The sequence below is a fragment of the Geotrypetes seraphini genome, chromosome 3 (assembly GCF_902459505.1).
Source record: "Geotrypetes seraphini chromosome 3, aGeoSer1.1, whole genome shotgun sequence".
In the NCBI taxonomy this organism is placed as follows: Eukaryota; Metazoa; Chordata; class Amphibia; order Gymnophiona; family Dermophiidae; genus Geotrypetes; species Geotrypetes seraphini.
In genome coordinates, this window is record NC_047086.1 from 368,985,199 (window position 1) to 369,000,781 (window position 15,583).

At 42.4% G+C, this 15,583-nt stretch overlaps 1 protein-coding gene across 8 annotated transcripts in view; it reads left to right on the plus strand.

Annotated features, from left to right (window-relative positions):
- Positions 1 to 15,583, plus strand: part of MAP4K3 (mitogen-activated protein kinase kinase kinase kinase 3) — a 294,708-nt gene that overhangs the window by 155,742 nt on the left and 123,383 nt on the right. For all 8 annotated transcript variants that reach the window (XM_033936081.1, XM_033936082.1, XM_033936076.1 and 5 more), the window contains one exon: positions 6,843 to 6,901. In XM_033936081.1, the coding sequence (XP_033791972.1) occupies positions 6,843 to 6,901 (59 nt within the window). The remainder of the gene's footprint in view (positions 1 to 6,842; positions 6,902 to 15,583) is intronic.

Consider the following 15,583-nt stretch of genomic DNA (forward strand, 5'->3'; position numbering starts at 1 on the left):
AGACAAATTATTACAGAATGCTACACAGAAATATCATGCTAACAGGAATGTGTAGTCACACATAGCAGGAATAGGGTTAGGGGAGTGCAACTAGGGCAACTGCCCCCCTGGTTAGAGAGCCCTAAGCCACTGCCTGGACTTTGCAGTCCCCAGTTATGTCTAACACCAGCTCTAGCAGGATATATATTTCAAATCTGATATATTCTAATCACAAAATAGAAATAAAATTATTTGTTTCTACCTTTTGTTGTCTCTGGTTTCTGCTTTCATCTTCTTTTCACTCTCTTCCTTCCAGCGTCTGCCCTATTTGTCTCTTCAATCCAGCATCTGCCCCTTCCATCTACTGTCTGACCTCTCCCCCTTCCATATGGTATTTGTCTTCTTTCTATGCCCCCCTCCCCTTTCCATCCAGCCTATGCCCCTCTCTCCTTTTTGCACGATTCATTCCACCTTCACTGCTCTCTTCATTTTTATCTCTCCTACATCAGATCTAGCATCTTTGTAATGTAATGTAATGTAATGTAATTTATTTCTTATATACCGCTAAACTCCGTTAGGATTCTAAGCGGTTTACAGAAAAATAGACAATAGGATGCATTAAAATTATAAGTAAAATAGGTACTTTGTCCCTCTCAATTTCTCTGCTGAACCCCCTTCGCATCTCATTCTTGTCTCTCCCCTTCCCCTCCTCTAATCTCCCTGCAAGCTGTTTCCTTCCTTTTTTCTTCTCCCTTCCCTCCTCCCCCTGTCCAGCAGTAACTCTCTTCCTTTTCCTTTCCCTCCTCCCCTCTATGCAGCATCTCTCCTTCCGACAAATTCCAATTCAGTTAAACAATAGACCCAATTTTCATAAATTTCCTAGATCAATCCCATGTTCACTTCTACCTATTCCTACGCATCCTTCTGCCTCTACTGACTTTACATTACAACCAATTCTAGCTAGTAAAATACTTAACCAAACTAAATCCCTAAACTTAAAATTAGGCTTACTCAACACTAGATCACTTAAATCCAAACATCACCTTATCAAAGACGCCATCCTCCAACAAAACTTACATATTCTTTGTATTACTGAAACTTGGCTTTCTGATGGAGAGGAAGCCTATCTTTCCTTTTGCTGTCCCCCTAATTATGATTTTTTATGGAACCACCGTCACAAACGTAAAGGCGGAGGTTTAGCTATAATCTTTCTCAAAAATTTAATTAAATCTCAGGATCAATCTGCTATCAATTCCACTATTGAATATCTCCATTTCAAAATAAATTCCACAAATAAAACTGACTTTCTCTTACTATATCTTCCCCCTCCAATAGACTACTCAAAATTATCCTCACTTCACAATTTACTCTTCGAATTTTGTTCAACTGCTAACTGCCCAATCATACTGGGTGACTTCAACATCCATTTTGATAATCATAATAACCCACAAACCTTAGAAACTATCAAACTTTTTAATGACCTAGATCTGCAAATCTTGATTCATGAACCCACTCACCAGGCTAAACATATTTTAGATATGATTCTAATTCCTTCTTCGGAATCAATATCCTATTCCACTCCGAACATCCTTTCAGTTCCCTGGTCCGATCATTGCCTAATTTCTTTAAATCTTCACTTCCCCAAACAAATGATATCAAATTATTCTTCTAAAACTAAAACATACTCATACAGGGACTTTTCTCAATTAGAAAATTCAGACATCTCATTAAAATTTAGCCCTTCAATCATCATTCCATCATTTGAAACAATTGACGAACAACTTTATTACTGGAATTCAAACCTAGAGTCCATACTAAATACTAAAACACCACTAATTACTAAAACTATAATCAGCAAAAAACCCAAAAATCCGTGGTATTCCAAAAAGCTATCGTTAATCAAGACTCAACTTCGTGCTGCAGAAAGGAAATGGCGCTCTTCAAAATCCCTCACCAACCTTCAAAAATTTAAAGACACCTCTCACTACTATAAACAAGAAATTACCCAAGCAAAAAAATCTTTTTACAATAACAAAATTCAAAAGGCAAAAAACACTTCTGTCCTCTTTAATATTTTAAAATCATTTAACCCAGAAAAAAACAAAAATATGCCAAATCAAACTTCATCACTGACAGCTCAAGATTTAGCTAACTATTTCTGCCAAAAAATATCAACAATAAGACAAACATTCTTGACCAATACATTAATCTCTCCGGGTATCGAAGATCTATCTACAATTAACTCTATTCCAATAGCCAAATGCACAAATTTCAAAATTCCAACTGTAAATGACATTGAAAGACACCTCAAATCAATCAACTTAAAAGGTTCTCCTACTGAAATTATTCCGCCATTCTATATAAAAAAATATTTCGATTTCTTTGGTCCCTTTATTCTATCTCTCATTCAAAAATGTTTATCTTCTGCTACCGTTCCTTCTGCTTGGAAAACTTCCACTGTAATACCAATTTTAAAAAACTTTAAGTCCAGTCAAGATGACTCATCTAACTACCGCCCCATTTCAAATCTTCCATTTCTAATGAAATTGACGGAAAAACTAGTTTTCGAACAACTATCTGACTTCATTGAATCCTCCAATGCGTTACATCCGAACCAAACAGGTTTTCGTAAATACCATAGCACCGAATATTCCATGATTGGTCTTGTCACTAACATTCACTACTTCCTTGACCATCACAAATCTGTAGCTCTCTTTTCCTTAGATCTATCTGCAGCTTTCGATACCATAGATCATGAAATTCTTCTTAATCGTCTACAATCACTAGGAGTAGAAGGCCAAGTCTTACAATGGCTTACCTCCTTTCTATCGGATCGTCTCTCTAGAGTTAAATTCAATGAATCCTATTCCGACTTTTTCCCCTCATCTTTTGGAGTTCCACAAGGATCAATACTTTCTCCTCTTCTATTCAACATTTTCCTATCCCCACTTATCACCATGTCACAGTCTCTAGGATTTACAACCTTTTCTTATGCAGACGACATTCAACTGATGCACCCTCTCAATCCAGAAAACTCTGCAGAAATAAAAATTATCAATGACAAACTAGAAAAAATTAAAAACTGGTTAAGCAATAACAAACTGGCTCTAAACACCAAGAAAACCAAATCCATGCTTTTCAATTGGAAAAGAGATATATCCCAAAAAATACCATTCACACTCGACAATATTTTAATAGAATCAGTACCTAAGCTAAAAATCCTAGGTGTAACACTTGATGTAGATCTATCTTATCACGATCATATCAGTGTAATAGTCAAATCATGCTTTTACAGACTACGACTGTTACGTTCAATCTCTACATTCTTAGATACTAAATCCCTCAATATTTTAATTCACTCACTTATTATTTCCAAACTGGACTACTGCAACTCTCTTCTAATTAATATAACTCAAAAAGAAAATAGACGCCTCCAAATTATCCAAAATACAGCAATCAAACTAATCCATAACGCAAAGAAATTCGACCATGTTTCCCCCTTACTAATTAAATCACACTGGCTTCCAATAACCCATAGAATCACGTTTAAAATTTTATTCCTGGTTTATAAATCTCTAACCTTCAATGAACCTCAATATATTGCTAAAATGATTGTCCCACACAAAACTTCACGTTCTCTTAGATCTTCTTCTTCGCAATTGCTCTCAGTACCCTCATTAAAAGTCATAGGCACTAGGCGAAATGACATATTTTCTGTAAAAGCCCCCTCACTGTGGAACTCCCTTCCAAATTTCATTAAAAACGAAACTGACCTCGTTGTTTTTAAGAAAATTTTAAAAACTTACCTATTTCAAGACGCGTTTGACATATGATATTCCACCTTTTAGCATTTTTTAGGTCCAACATTTTTTCTTACCCTTTAATACCCAATGTGCTTCCCTTTCGATGTCTTTCTTTAACTAAGAACAAGATTGTAACTTTTCCCCTTCCTTCCCACCCCCTCCTGTTCGTCTAATTTTGTTTGTTTTATGAGTAATTATTGTAAATTAATTGTATTACCACACCCTGATGGTTTTTATTACTGTACATCGCTTAGATGTTATTATAAGCGATTTATCAAATAAAGGTCAAACTTGAAACTTGAAACTCCCTCTCCAGGTCCAGTAGCAGCTGTCCCTTTTTCCCCTTGCCCAGCAGCTTCCCAGACTCCTTTCCCTCCTCCCCTCCCAGCAGCATCTCTCCTTCTCCCTCTCTAGGTCCAGTAGCAGCTATCCCTTTTTCACCATGCCCAGCAGCTTCCCAGACTCCTTTCCCTCCTCCCCTCCCAGCAGCATTTCTCCTCCCTCTCCAGGTCCAGTGACAGCTGTCCCTTTTTTTTTTTTTCACCATTCCCAGCAGCTTTCTCCCCTCCCAGCAACTCTCCTTACTTGCCAGCGCTGCTATTCAGTAAGGCAGCCTCGGGTCCTTTGTTGGGTCGCACCGCCTCTGTGGAAAGCGGAAGTTGCATCATCAGAGGTGGCCCGACTCAGCAAAAGCTCCAAGGCTTCCTTCCTGAATCGCTGCGGTTGTAAGGAGAGCCGCTGGGAGGGAAGAAAGCACAGTCTGAGGCTCCCCATTATCTCTCCGGCCCTGCGCTCCTTGATCTTGCCAGTCCTGCACAGACTGGCAGGAAATTGAAGATGTTGATCTCGCCGTTCGTCCGCGGACCGGTGGTTGAAGAACTGTGCTCTATATAGTTTAATTTTGCGGTTAACCATTATGTGTTAATCAGATTATAAATAAATATATAAATAAATGGTACTATTATGGGGGCGGAGATTGGGCAGGGTCTGGCCCACGACTTAGCCTGTGTTTTGGATTTCGTCCCCTTAATGTGACCGAGTTTGACACCCCTGATATAAAGAGATGAAGCTGAAGGATAGAAATGCATCAGAGTTGCAGTAAAAATAATACTGCTTGGTTAAGCATTACTGGCAAATGCTAAAGTTTTTAAATAGATGTATGTCCCAGCTACTACTTCCTGTAAGATTGGGAACTAGATGAGTCCTAGAGCAGGTCATTGTGTCCTAAGTGAACATGTTGTCACCCCCTCTAATGCTGACAGGAGCAAAATTAAAAAACGTGATAACTAAATCATTATTGTTGCTAGGGAAATTACTAATGAAATAAGATTAATAACAAACCATGTGACTTTAAACTAACCAAAAGAACATTGCTGGATTATGCAATTTATCATTGGAACTTGATGAAGCAATTGTAATTCAATTGGAAGATGTACCAACTATGTATGCTTAATTATTTCCTTAAGTGATTTCATAAACCCAGTAAAATAGCCAGTCACTTGTAATTCGGGGAGATTCTTGGTTGGTATTCTACCAGTTAGTAAAATGTCAAGAACTCCCAAGGCCTTGAATGTTTAAACACTTTCTTGGCCTCCTCCAGAGATGGAAGAAAGGGCTAAGGGGTATAAAACCTATTTATGTAGTTATTCAGAGTAAACAGTTTGGTGCAGTGCATGGATCTATCTCTGGAGGATGTGAATGAATTTACATTCAGGTAAGACAATGGTTTGTAGTTTTTATTGAACCTGTTAGAACTGAGCTTCTGTATGTGTTAGGGTTTGAGAATTCTGGGAAATATAATTCAATACTCTTTAACAGGGAGTACTCGAAGACGTATCCTTTCTCTCTTGTTATTTGTCTCAATAATTATGTAACCTGTAATTGTATACTTATTGAATGGAAGTGAATTTGATGCTACAGTGTTGTCTAATTGATGGGTCTCTTCCTGAAATCTGAGTAAAACAAGTTTTACATTCTCAACTTGGAATAGGTTTTAGGAAGTCCTTTTGATTTCTGTCTCACCATATAGAAAATAATAATTGGAAATATTCTGGGATTAAATAATTGTGACTGTGAAAATCAGTTTAATGTGTTAGGTCCAAAATGAAAAATAACTTCTGCTTTTTTGACTTCCTGTTTTCTTTGATGCAGGAAGACTTAACTGAATATATTGGGACTATTATTTTTTTTTTTTGGGTGAAATAGTTCCTTATTCAAACATCCTATGCACATACATACTGTTCTTATACATTTGTACATTCAAATATACTTTGAGGGGAGGGAGAAGTGCACAGTGACAATGCTGTATTTGGTGGGGAGGGAAGGATAAAGGGGCAATGCTGGACACAGGTGAGAGGGATGACTAGAATACCAGTACATGCATGCCCACATGTACATAAATACCAATATTCTGGTTACACGCTGTTCCAGAAACTTGTGCACAAATGCTATGCCTTGAAGTTTGAGGAAGGGCATTCATATGGATGGAATCTGAGGAGATTGTGGGTGGGGGACACAGATAAGAGTGTAAATCATAGAACGCTGTAATATACAGTACATGTTTGAGCTATCTTGGCATGAGCATTTACACCAGCTATATGGCTGGTATAAGTGATTTCGCCTAAAATATTGGCAAATGTTTAACTTGTTACTCTAGTAGTCTGTAATAGAAAGTAGGCACCTACTTTATTTTATAGAACAGGTTCTACATGGGTGTCTTGCCTTCTGTATGTCTTGTATAAGTGCATTATACTGTAGATGTGATAATCCTGAGACATGTCAAGAAAGAGCATTGCTGTGTTGTAGTCAGACCACAGACTGCCAAACTGTTTCCACAAGTAATTCAATACCTCTTAAATAGATGTCATGTTTTTACAAATGTGAGGTGGGTTTAAAAAAGGAATGCTTCTTGTTTTCTTATGCTGTTAAAGATGGAGTTCAGAAATAGTTTCCCTGTTCATGTTTTAAAATCATACTAGGAATGATAGTCTTCCTGTAAATATTCTTACCAAATTGGGTACTGATGATCTTTTTTTGTTTTACCCCTTCCCTTGTTGGTAGTTGGTCAAGTAAAATTTGATCCACCCTTAAGAAAGGAGACAGAGCCACACCATGAGCTAGTAAGTGAAATACTACTGTTGTATTTGTTAACTAATCTGTCTTGCAGTGGAATGCATTTGTATTTTGTGTGTGTCAACAGTATTAGCAACAAAATTACTGTATGCAAACTTGTAATATTTATAATTGCAAAAATAGTAAAGATATTGGTCAGTGAATATATCATTTTAAATCAGAAATTAGATAGTTTAAAATTTTATTGTGAAATCTTAGTATCATTTTCCTTAAGGTGTGCCTCAGTACTGCATATTGTGTAGTGGAGGTTGACCGAATTTCAGTTTTGGATTTGACACTGAACCTGACCCGAAATCTGAATTCTGTTATAACTACTCTGGATTCTGTATTTGAACCTGCGAACCGGGTCTTGCAGAAGTTACATTCAAAACTTTCTTCACTTCCCACTTAGCAGTGGAGTATAGTGTCCCCTTCAGTTTTCCCCTCCTGCAAGCGAACCTTGCAAAGGTGATTCTGATCTGCTCTGCTTTATTTTTCTTCTTTTTCTTTTATATGTAAGTTCGATGTATTTCGGTGGCTTTGGTGCCCTGAGACCCCTTATTTTGGGGATCTCTGCTTAGGAAAGGAGCCGGACTGCAGCTTCACAGGGCAAGCCTTCAAGTGGACCTCTGGTGCCAGCCTGCTCGGGGTCTGTTCCCCTGGGAGCAAGCTTGTCATCTGATACTCTCAGAGGTTTGCGGGTGCCCCAAGTAAGACCCCCTCGGGGATCAGGGTGCCGGCTGCTTATTTCCCGCCCCCCGTCACGTGTCAAGCTTCTGAGGGGGGTAGATGTCTCGGTCAGAATCAGTCTGACTGGCAGTCTGAAGATTCCCAAAATTGGACTGTTTGGAGAAGTTTCAAAGGCAGAAATCCTTTCCCTTCACTTCAGTGCAGAGAGTGAGAAAAAGAACTGACGGGCTGCCCAACACTATGAGCACAGCCCTATTATTTCCTGTGGGAAAATCAGGGAGTGTCTAAAAAAGTCATTTTGGGGGGCTCTGAGGGTAGGGTTCAGGTCTCCCACCTCTAAAACCCCTATTTTTGAGGATTTTTTTTTAAAAAATTTCATTTAGTCTCCATGGTCCATTTTTGGCTTAATTTTTCTGGCAGTGGCCATCTTGGATTTTAAACATTTTTTTTTCCTAAGTATTTTTGATGCCTTAAAACCCCTCAATTTTGTTAAAAATTGATAGGGATGGACTCCTCAGCATCTGATCTGCTGAATTCTTGTTCAACCTTCCACTTCTCAGTGCACAGTCATCAGCCACTCCAAAGCTCAGACTTCTTCTTTTTCAGAACATCCAGACCTCACTGCTCTAGTCACAAAGCAGTAGGAGGCTCCTGAAGTCTTTTTTAAGGTGGCTAAGGCTATGTCTAAGCTTTATCCTATGGCACTGAATTTCAACAGCTGTTTGAACAGCCTAAAGTTAACTCTGCAGTGGCATAGGTCACTAATTGAAGAGCCCTCCCTAGTGAAGGAGGAGTGATGCTAAAAGATTCACAGGATTGTAGGGTGGTCATGGTATTATGGAAACAATTTGGGGTGGTGTCTCTGGGCATCAAGCCAGTGGTAGCAGCCTTGTTTGCTGCATGTGCCTGTCACAAGAGACTGAGTCAGCTGCCATCGGCGGAGGAGGACGTCTGTTCCCAGCTGATGCTAGAAGGGGTGCATTATGTTTTGGACGCCTTGTATGACCTTATTAGGGTCCTAGGCAAAGTCTCAGCATATACAGTTCTGCCCCCAAGATGCTTTGAATCTTTTTGTAGGATGGTGATTCGGCCTCTAAAGCTACCTTAAGCAGGCAGCCCTTCAAAGGATACATGCCTTTCAGCAAAGGACTTGCTGACCTCATGACCAGTGTGGCAGACCGCCGCCCTAAGTCCCTTCCAGACAGGAGACCTGCCATCCCCCTAGGGGGGTGTCAAAGTAATTTTTGTTCCTCGCAGATCCAACCAAGGTAGTGCGTGCTCCTCCACTCAGGAACCTTTCCAGTGGTATAGATAGCAACCCCATGCCAACAGGTTTCTAGATCTTGCACCAGTCCTTTCTTCAAGAAGTCCCAATGACGCCAGGTTTTCAACTGTGTTTCCTTGCATTAGGGGGCAGTTGTCAGTGTTTTGAATGGGAATGAGAGCTGATCTCCTCGGACCAATGGGTGCTGGTCATTATATGGAAGAGACACAAGAGAGAATTATTTTGTCTCCCTCCAGATTTGTTTCTGGATTTTCCAGCCAGTAAAAGAGACCAGGGTCTGAGCAACGCTTCAGCAGCTCTTGGACATCCAAACTGTAGAGCCAATCCCCGGTGACTAATCGGGCTCAGGGAGATACTCTTTATACTTCATTGTGCCCAAGAGAGGCACAGAGGACTGGATCTCAATGCAGCCAATTCATTTCTCAAGATTCCCCATTTTCATATGGAAAAGGTCCAATTGGTCATTGCGGCGGTGGTTTCCAGGCAAATTCCTGGTGTGTCTGGATTTGGCAAAAGCCTGTCTCCATATTCCCATCTTCCTGGATCATGGAAAATATGGTATCAAAGATATTTCTTAACAGCATTTCCAGTTTGCATCCCTTCTCTTTGGACTGGTGACAGCTCCCTGCACTTTCATCAAAGTCATGGTGGTTGTGGCTGCTCCCCTCTGCAGAATGGGAGTACACGTACACCCCTATCTGGATGACTGGTTGATCATCCAAGCCAGAGTGCAAGCAAGCAGTGAGGACAGGGCTGACTCTTCAACACCTAGGCTGGATTGTCAACTTCAACAAGAGCCAACTAATGCCTACTCAGACCTTGGAATATTTGGGCATTCAGTTCAACACAGTATGGAGCTGTGTTTATCTTCCCGAGCCATGCAAACAGAAACTTCAGAAACAGATCAGGGATCTCCTAGTGTTTCTGACTTCAACTGCCTGGCATTACCTTCAGCCATTGGGTTCCATGGTGGTCTCCCTGGAGGTTGTTCCCTGGACCAGAGTGCACATGCATTCTCTACTGGTAGTCCCTCCTGTCTCTGTAGTCCCCTCAGCATCACCTTCTTCAGATTCCACTCCCCTAGATGGGGACAACAGGGAGCAGCTTATGCTGGTGGCTTCTGAGAGCATCCCTGTCGAAGGGCATGCCCCTTCGGATCACAAAGTGGGTGACTCATGGGTGATACTGGTCTTTATGACTGGGGAGCTCATTGCGGGGACTGCTTCATCCAGGGCGAGTGGATCCCCCATCAGTAGGGGTGGTCCGTAAACTCACCTAGAGCTTCAAGCCATTCGGCTAGCGTTAAGAGCCCTGGAAAAGAACCTGACCGGAAAAGCAATAAGAGTCTCTTCCGACAACACACTGCAGTGGTATTATATGTTAATGCCTGGAATGCGCTCCCGAGAGAGGTGGTGGAGAGGAAAATGGTGACAGAGTTTAAAGAAGCATGGGATGAACACAGAGGATCTAGAATCAGAAAATAATAGTAAATATTGAACTAAGGCCAGTACTGGGCAGATTTGCACAGTCTGTGTCTGTATATGGCGGTTTGGGGGAGGATGGGCTGGAGAGGGTATCGATGGCTGGGAGGGTGTAGATGGGCTGGAGTGAGTTTTGACGGTGATTTCGGCAGTTGAAACCCAAGCCCAGTACTGGGTAGAGGTTTGGATTCTTGCCCAGAAGTAGCTAAGAAGAAAAAATTTAAATTGAATCAAGAAGGGCAGACTGGATGGACCATTTGGGTCTTTATCTGCCGTCATCTGCTATTACTATGTTCCATTGTGTCTAGAAGCACAGATGCTATTCTGGGAGGGTGGAAATGCACCTTCATGCTCTCTCCGTGGCACATGTGGCTAGAGTAGAAAATGTACAAGCAGATTTTCAGTCAACATTAAAGAGGACATCAAAACAACCAGGATCACAGATGTCAAGTACACCGGGGAATCCCTCTGGGTGAACTTGGCCAGGGGCGGAGGAAAATGCCTATATCTTGGGGTAGTATATAGACCTCCAAAACAACTGGATGACATAGACATGGAACTAATTGAAGATATTGAAAATATAACTTTGCGAGGGGACACTGTTCTGGTTGGGGACTTCAATATGCCTGATGCGGACTGGAACACACTTTCAGCGACGACTAGCAGCAGCAGGAAGCTGATAACGTCCATGAAGGGAGCACAACTTAAACAAACGGTGTTACAGCCCGCTAGAGCTCAGGTTATCCTGGACCTGGTACTCACCAATGGGGAAAGCGTCTCAGAGGTCTTGGTAGGAGATACGCTAGCCTCAAGCGACCACAACATGGTATGGTTCAACTTCAGATAAGGTCTCCCTAGATCAAACACAAAAACAAAGGTACTTCAATTCCGAGGCACAGACTTCGAACGCATGGGAGATTTTGTCCATAGGGCACTGCAGAACCAAGATGTAACGGATGATATTGAAACTATGTGGTCAACCCTGAAATTGACCATACATGAAGCAACTAGCCTCTACGTTAGATCAGTAAATAAACGGCAGAGAAACAATAAACCCCAATGGTTTACCGCTGAGATCTCGTGCCTTGTTAAAGAAAAGAAAAAGGCATTTATTTCCTACAAATGTACGAATGAACTGGAAGCCAAACTAGAATACACAGCCAGGGCTGCAGCGGTCAAAACGGCAGTCAGGGAGGCCAAACTTCGAGTGGAAGAAAATTTAGCGCAGAACCTCAAGAAGGGAGACAAATCCTTCTTCAGATACATTAGCAACAGGAAAAGAAACACGGATGGGATAGTACGCCTAAAAAAACCAGATGGGAAGTACGTGGAATCAGATTCCGAAAAAGCTGAACTTCTGAATGAGTACTTCTGCTCAGTCTTCACCAACGAGGCTCCGGGTCATGGTCCACACTTACAGACAAAGCAAAAAGCGGAAGACCCGTTTTGGAATTTCAAGTTTACACCCGGTGACGTCTACTGCGAACTGACATCACTCAAGGTGAATAAAGCCATGGGACCAGATAATCTACACCCCAGAGTACTCAGGGAGTTGTGTGATGTCCTGGCAAAACCGCTATTCGTACTCTTCAATCTCTCCCTCAGTACGGGGAGAGTACCCATGGACTGGAAAACGGCTAACGTCGTTCCACTACACAAAAAAGGTTGCAGAGAGGAGGTTGTGAATTACAGACCGGTGAGTCTGACATCAATAGTGTGTAAACTCATGGAAACACTAATCAAACGAAAAATAGACACGATCCTGGATAAGGAGAATCTACGGGATCCCAGTCAACATGGATTCACCAAAGGTAGGTCCTGCCAATCCAATCTCATCAGCTTCTTTGACTGGGTAACAAGGAAGCTGGACTTCGGAGAATCCCTGGACGTAGTGTACCTGGACTTCAGTAAAGCATTTGATAGCGTCCCTCACCATAGGCTGTTGAGCAAGATGAAATCGATGGGATTGGGAGAAACACTGATTGCATGGGTTAAGGATTGGCTGGGGGATAGGCTTCAGAGGGTGGTGGTTAACGGTACCCTCTCTAAAACTTCGAAAGTGACAAGCGGAGTGCCGCAGGGCTCAGTCTTGGGCCCTCTACTTTTCAACTTATTCATAAGGGTCCTGACTCAGGGGCTTCAAGGTAAAATAACACTATTCGCCGCCGACGCCAAATTATGTAACATAGTGAGCAGCTCCAATTTACACGATAGTATGACGCAGGTCCTGTTTTTGTTGGAGCGTTGGTCTTCGACCTGGCAGCTGGGCTTCAATGCCAAGAAATGTAAGGTCATGCACCTCGGCAGTAGAAATCCTTGCAGAACTTACACCTTGAATGGTGAGACCTTAGCTAGGACTGTGACAGAACGAGATTTGGGAGTGACTATCAGTGCAGATATGAAAGCTGCCAGTCAAGTAGAGAAGGCTTCATCTAAGGCAAGACAAATGTTGGGTTGCATCCGCAGAAGTTTCGTCAGCCGGAAGCCTGAGGTCATCATGCTGTTGTACAGAACCATTGTGAGACCACATCTGGAATACTGTGTGCAATTCTGGAGGCCACATTATCGTAAAGACGTGCTAAGAGCAGAGTCGGTTCAGCGGATGGCCACCAGGATGGTCTCGGGGCTCAGGGATCTCTCATACGAGGAGAGGCTGAACAAATTGCGGCTCTACTCTCTCGAGGAGCATAGGGAGAGGGGTGACATGATTGAGACGTTCAAGTATATCACCGGGCGTATCGAAGTGGAAGAAGATATTTTCCTTCTCCAGGGACCCTCAGCCACAAGAGGACATCCGCTTAAACTCAGGGGAGGGAAATTTCAGGGCGACACCAGAAAGTATTACTTCACTGAAAGAGTGGTTGAACACTGGAACAAGCTTCCGATACAGGTGATCGAGGCCAAAAGCATTTCAGATTTTAAGGGTAAATGGGATGCCCATGTGGGATCCCTCAGAGGGTGAAGTTACAGATGGGTCAGTTAGAGCGGGGGCTCTAGAGCAGACTTAGGGGGTGGGTCTGTTGAGTGGGCAGACTTGATGGGCTATGGCCCTTATCTGCCGTCATTTTTTTTCTATGTTTCTATGACCCAGAAGAGTGGTCCCTCTTGTAATGGTCATTCTGGCTAATTGTGCATTGTTGGGGCAGACCAGTGATGAAATTGATGGCTTCAGTCAAGAACTCGAACATCAAGCACTGCTTCAGTCCAAGTGTGGAGCCAGGAAGATATGGCTAGATGCATTGGTTCAGCCCTAGCCTACTCAGGAGCTCTTTTACATCTTGCCACCTTGGCCTGTGGTGTGCCAGGTCATCCGCAGGATCGTAACTCATCCAGGCCTAGTGATTTTAGTGGCTCCAGACTGGCTTCACCATCCATGGCAAGTGGATCTCGTCCGACTTCATTAGGACAAGGGCCTCAAGCTCCCCTCTTCATCGTGGTCTCAGTCAGGTTCCTGTTCCTCTGGAGAAACATCCCCCACCCAGCTCTTTGGTCTTACAGCATGGCTCTTGAGTGCAAGGTCCTTAGTCAAAGAGGCTACTCGGATGTTGTCATTACCACTCTGTTGAGGGTGAAAAAGCCCTCTACTATGGTAGCTTATGCCAAGACTTGGAAGACTCCCATTCTGGTGGTCTTAGCATTTCTGTTAGATGATTTAGAGTAAGGCCTTGCAGTGACTTCCCTCAAGGTACAAGTGGCAGGCCTCTCATGCTTCAGGACTCATAGTGGTTCGGTTTCACTTACGGCTCATCTAGCTGTGACCAGATTTCTCAGGGGGGTGCTCCGCTTGAGGCCACCCCTACGGCAGCCCTTTCCTATGTGGAACCTTCACATTGTGTTGAGAGGTCTTACTGAAGCTGCTTAAGTATGCATCCTTCTGGACTTTATGGTTAAGCAGTATTCTTTGTGGCAATCGTCTCAGCAAGATGTATTTCTGACTTTCAAGCTCTCTTTTGTAGACAGCCCTTCCTCAAAATCACGGATGCAGTAGTATCCCTCTGTACTGTATTGTTCTTTTCTTCTGTTGCTGATTTCCAGGTCAATCAGGAAGTTCATCTTCCTGCTTTTCATCCCACAGGGTCGGATAAGAAATAAGATATTACAGAAATTGGATGTGAAAAGAGTAATACAGAACTTCAATACTGGAAAGAACAAATGATTTGTTCCTTTCAGACCATCTTTGTGTACTGACTAGTCAGTCCAGCGGGGTAAGCCAGCATTCAAGACCTCTATTGCCAGATGGATTCACATGGCCATTTCATTGCCATTTATCGCCTGGGGACAGCAGCCGCCGTTTTCTCTTAAAGTGCACTTGACCAGGAGCATCACAGCAGAGTCCTGAACAGTTCATCCAGCTGAGATTTGCAGGGCGGCTACTTGGTCTTCATATCTTTATGAGATTTTACAGAGTGGATGTGGCGGCTTCATTGGATACCACCTTTGGTGCCTCAGTGTTATGGGCAGACTCTTCTGTACTACCCTAGACGTTGCCATTGCTCTGGTATGTCACCTATTGTACAGAATCCAGAGTAGATGTAATAGAATGGAAGATTAGGTTCTTACCTTTGGAAATCTTCTTTCTGTTAATCCACTATGGATTCTGTTTGGCCCACCCTCAGTCTACTCTGACTATTCTATAACGTCTGCATATTTTTTCTCTCAGATATTTCTCCTTTCAGGCTTAAGAATCTTCTTGCCCACAGAAAGCCATGTGGGAGGTCATCTTGTATAGGTAAGTGAATTCTTTAGCCGTTGACTCTTTTTATGCCTTTGCTCGTTGCACACAGCTGGTTTGTTATTGTTGCTGTTATGTTCATGCATGTTTTCTTGTTTCTTACTAATTAATTGTTATCTTATATGTTGTAGAACAAAACAGTTGTGTTATGTTGACAGGGAAGTCTCCTGTGTATGCTTTATTCCAGTGCTGATCGATTTGCTTTGAGATTAAACTGAAGGGGGCACTATACTCCACTGCTAAGTGGGAGGTGCAGAAAACCCGGTTCATGGGTTCGGATTGAATACATAGTGGATTAACAGAATACATAGTGGATTAACAGAAAGAAGATTACCAAAGGGAAGAACGTAATCTTCCGTTTGTGATTCAGCTGAAAATATCTGTGCATTTTCAGCTGAATCCAAATGTTTCATCTACCCCCACATTTTCCCACCAAACCAACCATGGGCTCTTCCCAGGCCTAACTTTGTGAAGCTCTGGTGGTCTAGTGATCTCTTTGGGA